At 45.0% G+C, this 6,804-nt stretch overlaps 1 protein-coding gene across 1 annotated transcript in view; it reads left to right on the forward strand.

Annotated features, from left to right (window-relative positions):
- The window catches only part of GNL2 (G protein nucleolar 2), a 12,231-nt gene extending 5,433 nt beyond the window's left edge, over window positions 1–6,798 (forward strand). Inside the window, exons 6-15 of the mRNA XM_035895504.1 lie at window positions 60–218; window positions 786–899; window positions 1,663–1,791; window positions 2,509–2,613; window positions 2,724–2,882; window positions 3,031–3,138; window positions 3,488–3,924; window positions 4,599–4,678; window positions 5,408–5,514; window positions 6,403–6,798. Of these exons, the coding sequence (XP_035751397.1) occupies window positions 60–218; window positions 786–899; window positions 1,663–1,791; window positions 2,509–2,613; window positions 2,724–2,882; window positions 3,031–3,138; window positions 3,488–3,924; window positions 4,599–4,678; window positions 5,408–5,514; window positions 6,403–6,552 (1,548 nt within the window). The 3' untranslated portion in view covers window positions 6,553–6,798. The remainder of the gene's footprint in view (window positions 1–59; window positions 219–785; window positions 900–1,662; window positions 1,792–2,508; window positions 2,614–2,723; window positions 2,883–3,030; window positions 3,139–3,487; window positions 3,925–4,598; window positions 4,679–5,407; window positions 5,515–6,402) is intronic.
- The last annotated feature ends 6 nt before the right edge of the window (window positions 6,799–6,804 follow it).

A 6,804-nucleotide genomic window follows, 5' to 3' on the forward strand; every position in this document is an offset into this window, starting at 1 on the left:
TGTTTCGTTTGTTATAAACCTTTCCTTTTGCCTTATTTTTTTTTTTTTTTTTTTTCCAGGTGATAGATTCATCAGATGTTGTTGTTCAAGTTCTTGATGCCAGGGATCCCATGGGAACTCGCTCCCCTCATGTGGAATCTTATCTTAAAAAGGAGAAACACTGGAAACATCTCATTTTTGTCCTGAACAAATGCGATCTTGTTCCTACCTGGGTTACTGTAAGCACAGTCCTGCCTGTTACTCCTTGGACCTTCTTTGTTCCTTTTGTAGCCTCTGCTTTAATTCTGTTGCCAGTCCTCATGCCGGTCTCAAAGGGCATAATGTAGCTGGGTCACTGGGAACTCTCTGTTTGCCTGCTGTAAAAGCAACAATTACAATGTAAATCTGTCCAAGTTTGGCTGAGTTGAGCAACACTCACCAGCCACAAATTCTCGACTTCCTCTGTCTGGATTTAACAGTGCAGCTGATGTCTCCAGAGTATGCTGAATGTTAGACCGCTTAAGATCCGTATCCACCACAGCTGGTTTGCTTTATACTGCTAAACTAATTAGTTTTAGCTAGCAGTGAAGGCGTTTTTGGGAAATTGTTTGTCCTTTATAAAAACAGTTCTCAGTCCTGTTAGCTGTTGGGCTGGTGAAATGCTTCAAAGGTTCTTACATAGCAGTTTTCATAGCCAGTTGCATTTGTGACCCAAGTGAAGATTCTGGGTGCTTCTGCTCGTAAGCAGATCGTTTCACCAGCTCTGCAGCACGGGATCCCTAACCAAGTAACCTTTTCCTCTTTAGAAGCGCTGGGTTGCTGTCCTTTCCCAGGAGTATCCAACACTTGCTTTTCATGCCAGCCTCACGAACCCCTTTGGCAAAGGTGCTTTCATACAGCTTTTAAGGCAGTTTGGAAAGGTACAGAACAACTTTGGGGATTTGTATTGTTGGGGGGGTGGGGGTGTTTTTGTTAGCGTTTGGGGTTCAGTGCACTTTCCTATGGCCATTCTGTCACCAAACGACTCCATCAATAAAACTCCCTTCTTTGGAGAAGGGAAAATGGAAAATATTCCTTCAGATATGTTCAAAACGCGTGTCAAACTGAGTGGGTTTGAGTATCAGTCTCTGGCCTAGGCTTCTTGTAGGCAGAGTATCCCACTGACACTCCTAGGTCTCATGTGAATGTGTTTCACACAGGAATGTATTTCACACCTGTTTGTCCCACGTGTGCATATCCTATTAAGGTATTCTCCTTTTAAGTGTCTTCATTTTTTCAAGAAAGGCACCTTCTGTGGCCTTTGGATTAGTTACTGTCTCTTCAAGCCATGTCTATATTCTGTCCCCAGCTACTGTTTGCGTTTGCTTGGTTTCTCAGCCTAAAGGGCTCCTGAATAGGGTGTTCACAAGTGACTTTAGAGCAACAAGGAATGCAGGGGGCTCATGTCTTCCTTTTGAAGTAGCAAATATTTTCTTCAATGCTTGGGAGTTCTTGGATGGCAAGTTGGTTGCACCCTTAGACATTTCTCCTGACAGAAAAGAGCTGATCTTACTTTTTGATGAGGTACTTTGGAGTCCCCTTTGCTTTCCAACGTAGCGAGAACAGCAGCTGCTCAGATGTTCAGAACTGTAGCAGTAATTCTGTCTCTCTGAGGTGTTAAAAAGCTGTGTTATTTCTTTCCAGTTACACTCTGACAAGAAACAGATCAGCGTGGGTTTCATAGGTTATCCGAACGTTGGCAAAAGCTCAGTGATCAATACCTTACGGTCTAAGAAGGTCTGCAATGTGGCCCCTATTGCAGGTGAAACAAAGGTAGGAAGAGATCCCTACATTAAAAACAGAAGTTAACTCTGTAAGTGCATTGCCAAAGGCAGAATTCATGTAAAATTAGTTCAGTGACACTTTCAAGTCTAGCGCTTGACCTGTACAGGCTCTGTGGCCCTGAGTCCGAGGAGCGGCTGATCAGGCATTGCTCGGAAGCACTGCTGCTGGAAGTGTTCCTGAGCTCCCGCTCTTACCTGTACTGCAGTGCTGTGGTCTGAACGCTCAGCTGCCCTGACTCGGTGTCTGCGCTTTCCTGAATCAAACGAATGGGTATATTTGTGCTGTCAGGCTTTGTTAGTGCTGGTTTTCTAACTCTGTTCTTCAAGAATGTGACAAGAAGACAAAGTGACGGGAATTTTCTTCGCTAGCCTGTTCGTTTTACTCCTGAACATCTCTGAAGTTAAGGATTGTGGAAGAGGAAAACCACAGCCTATTGGAGTTTGTCGTGATTGTACTTTCCTCGCCCTGGTCCTGTGAGTTAGTAGTTCGATGCAAAACCTTAGCAATAGCATTGGCTGATACAGGGCAGCAGCCAGGTGCGATATGTCTTGGCTAGCTAACAAAAAAAGCCAAGTTATATTCTGTTTCTGTGTGTTAATTCCAAGTTCCTGCGATGACTCCTCTGTATTAGAACTGCGCATTTAAAAAGCAGCACAGAGGGCTGTCTGGAAGGAGGCAACATGGGGAACTACTGATCCCTTTCAGGTGTGGCAATACATCACCTTGATGCGGCGGATCTTTCTCATCGACTGCCCAGGTGTGGTTTATCCATCTGGAGACACAGAAACGGACATTGTGCTGAAGGGAGTGGTATGTATCTGTGCCAAATGCTGGAAAATCTTTGCTGCTGTTAACATGATGAGTTCAAAGAAATGAACGCACGCTTCCCAAAGGGTTGATATTCTACCATTTGTTTTTAGGTTCAAGTTGAAAAGATTAAGAGCCCTGAAGATCATATTAGTGCTGTGCTGGAAAGAGCCAAACCAGAGTACATCAGAAAGACGTACAAAATCGATTCCTGGAACGATACGGAAGAATTCCTTGAGAAACTTGCTTCTAGGACTGGAAAACTGCTAAAGGTGTGACAACTTCCTGCATTTTCAGGCTGGAGGAGCATGCGGCCTGTTCCTGAACATGGGAAATAACGAAAGTTCCTGTTGCGTACGGGTAACAGAAAGGTGGTGATGCCCTGCAAACGTGGGCATAAATTGTTACGGCTTCTTTCAGGGTGGTGAGCCTGACATACAAACTGTGAGCAAGATGGTTCTCAATGACTGGCAGAGGGGCAGAATTCCATTCTTTGTGAAGCCACCGAATGCAGAACCAGGTCCTCAGGTGAGAATGTGATGTTCGTGCCTCTACTCGCATATAATTCAGTTTTCCTAACGGCATTCACAGTTGTTTTTCCCAGACTGCTATGTAACTTGGGCAGTGCATGTCTTGGGCCTTGCCCGAGCCTGGTGATTCAAGTGACCCTCCCTTGAATTTGGTGAGGACCAGGCAGCAATGCTCCTCACAGAGATGTCTGAGCCATTTTACATTCATCTGACTACCAGAAATGTCAGTAATTATCCCATCATTAGCCTGTCATCTTAGGCTTTTTCCAAAGAGATATAACGGAAATTGCTCTCGGAGATGGTGGGACAGACTTTGTAGGTAATGTATCCATTACACTTTCTTGTAGCCTCCTGCATTGGAAATAGCTGTGACATCAAGCCAAGATAATAATGAGGAGAAAATCTCCGAGTCGGTAGCATCAAGTGTGGAGCCAGCAGAAGAGAGGAATAATACAGACACTGAAATTAAGCAGCTCATGTCACAAGTTCGGCAGAACTTTGGGAGGATTAATGTGGCCCCTCAGTTCTCAGAAGAAGACCTGGTTCCTGTAGATGTGCCAGGCTTTGATGAGACAGACAGTGATTCTTCTGGAGAGGAGGAGGAGGAGGAAGAGGAGAAAGAGGAACAGGAGCAACATCAAGATTCAGCAGAGGAGGAACCTCAGCTGGCTGCACCAGGTGCCAGGGAGAGCTCTAAGGCAGTTCTTGAGGCTTTGGAGGAGAAGATTGCAAAATACAAAAAATTTCTGGATAAAGCCAAAGCCAAGAGATTCTCTGCAATAAGGTATCTGAATCTGTTCAGCAACTCTAATATTTTGCAGGGGGGTAGAGGGTTAATGTGGTTCTGCTGTAGTTTCACTCCGTTCACGACTTGCCTGACTGATTCCTCTGTGTTGCCACACACAGGTTGCCACAGCTTATCTAGTTTAGCCGTAAATATTTGAACTTTGGCTAAGCAGCAGTTTGGTTTTGAAAGATGATTCCCAGAAGCCCTATTTACCAGCATAACTGAAAACTAAACCACTTTTGGAAAGCTGCCTCTTAAGCTATGGATTACAAATCTGTTGATATTCTGGGTAGTAATATTACATCTCTCCTTGACCTTGGGTTCTTTCTTGGGCGATACCAAGGCTAACGTCCTACCTGGATATGCCAGCTGGGTCTCCGTGCATGTGCAGGAGTATCCTAGGTCATACAGCAGGCCCGGTTTTGGCAAAGCTCATCCACCAGCTTCGTGAGGACTGAGATTTCAAGGTTAAGTGTTATATTTTGTCCCTTTGTGCGGCACATGAGCCCAGTGATCCCAGCGATAAGATCACTATAACATGTTTTTTAGGTGCAAAGCCTGTGGCTTTGCTGCTGACAGGCTACTGGGATCTATTGGAGACTGATCACCTCTCGGGGATGGTTACATTTTGTGTTACGATGTTGTTTTCTTGCTTATTTTATCTTTTGTAGAATCCCTAAGCAGCTGACTGAAAAAGTGTTGGCAAAATCCATGCAGAAGTCTGAAGAACCCAAAGAAACTGAAGACAGAGGTAAAGCAAGATCAGCAGATGTTCTTAATCTACATTTGGAAACCCCGTAAGCAAGAGAAGAGAGGGAGTCAGGGGGAGAAGCGTTCATTAGCTCCTGATGGCAAATTCTTTTTCCCCTAAAGCTATTTAGATATTTCCGTAGCCAACCTGCGGGCTGCCTGATGACCTTGCCGTAGCCTTTCTGTCGAGCACCTGCCTGTGTAGTAAGGTTTGTCCCTCTACTAGTGAACGAGGGGGAAGGGGAGACAAACGTCGTCTTTCCAAAAGAATTTGGCAGAATATGGGCAGATGCAGTCTGAGCAAATTCCGTTCCGCGTGGTGTCATGTTACACAGAAGGGAGTGGAAGGGGTTTACGACATTATAAAAGTGCCGAGCTACTTCAGGCTATAGGTTTTACTGTGGTGACTTCAAGAAGTCTGTGGCTTCAGTTTCCATAGTAAGTTTGATTAAAGGCAAAACCATGTGGGAGAACCCTCTTCTGACGAGGCTATGAAGTTCTTCTGGACTTGCATGGGGCTTTAAGCAATCTGCTTCTCAAGAGCAGTTTTCATAGTAATAGCGAGTGATCCTCTGGTGGGGAACGTGCATGTTGTTTTGGTAGGAGCTATTAAAATGCAACCAGAGGAATGCTTTGCTGAAGTAGATGGGATGGCGACCCCCGTCTTAAGTTCTGCAAACAGATGGGTGTTTTGGAAGATGCCCGAGTATGTGATCTCTGCTGTTTGCAGGCAGCACAGAGAAGAAAAGAAAAAGGAAAGCAGAAGAGGAAGATGGTGATGATGATGATGATGACCGTTTGGGTAAACAGCCTTGCAAGAAGCTTACATCCAAAGAAGTAAGTGTCATTTCTTGTAGTAAAACAAAGGAGCAGCATAATAGAGAGCTGCTTGCTTAATACGTAGACTGCCCGTTATCACGTAGGAGCTTTGAGACTGGGCGCCAGTAGGAGGGAGGGGGCTCAGGGACTGTAGGTGGGGTAGGGTGAATGTGAAGACAGGGTGACTTGCTGCTGCGGTGAGATGTGACAGTGGCATGCTCCAGCTGAGCATGGACCCCTAAAAGGGTCCAGGAGGTCACCATGACAGAAGGAGTGTTAGGGGGAGAATCCCTTGTGGGTAACTGTTCCGCTTGCAGCGTGAGGCTGCCCGCTGATGCTCTTACGAGAGCAGGGATCTAAATGCCAGGAGATGGGAGAATTGGGAACCTGATGGGCAGTTCTGTTCTCAGAGAGAGCTGCTGCTGCTAATTTCTGTTCATGTTAGTCAAGTCTAAACAATTCTAGAATAACTTAAATATCAGGTGAAGTTGTCTGTGGGACTTTGAAAGTGATTGGTAAGCAATCTTGTACAGCAAGGGCTTTTTGGAGCATTGCTGTGGACTGTTAGGACTGCCGGGGGCAGCAGAAGACTGAATCCTGCATACGACTGTTCTGTCGCATCTTCTGTGAAAGACCTCTTACGTGACTACGCACATCAGGACGCTTCTTGTATCGTTTACTACTGCTGCAAAGATTAAAGCGTGTCTTCCTTTGTCACGTTTTAAGAGCACGGGTGGGGGGATTCCACATAGATGTCCATATATTCACATCAGTAACGTTTTCTTTGGAATTATTTATTTTACTTATGGCATGTGGAACACAAAGTGAACAACATTTGAAAGAATGCAAACAAATTCAGGCTATGGATGCTGTGGGTTTGCTCATGTGGTTTGTGTGTATTTACAGAGAAGACGAGCCGAGAGGCAGCAGCGGTCCAAGAAGGTTGGAGTCCGGTATTATGAAACTCACAACGTGAAAAATAAGAACAAGAACAAGAAAAAAACTGGCTTGGAGGGACAAAGATCAAAGCACAAACATTACAAACATAAGCAATAACGGCTTATTCTATTAAATTTTACATAAACCAGCTCTAGTATGCAGTGGCTTCTTTTAATATAAAACTTGTAGTTCCTATTCAACGCCTCGTTTGACTTGTCAGTCTTGCTCCCAGGGGTAGCATCTCACTCTTTGTTTCTGCATCATCTGAAAGTCCTTTATGCAGTTGGAGATCATGCTATTTCCACATCGCCATCGAAGGCCAGCGAACGCTGCGTTGGCAAAACATATCCTGAAGTGCTAGTCAGCGGT

The sequence above is a fragment of the Egretta garzetta genome, unplaced genomic scaffold (assembly GCF_000687185.1).
Source record: "Egretta garzetta isolate BGI_Z169 unplaced genomic scaffold, ASM68718v1 scaffold66, whole genome shotgun sequence".
Classification (NCBI taxonomy): Eukaryota; Metazoa; Chordata; class Aves; order Pelecaniformes; family Ardeidae; genus Egretta; species Egretta garzetta.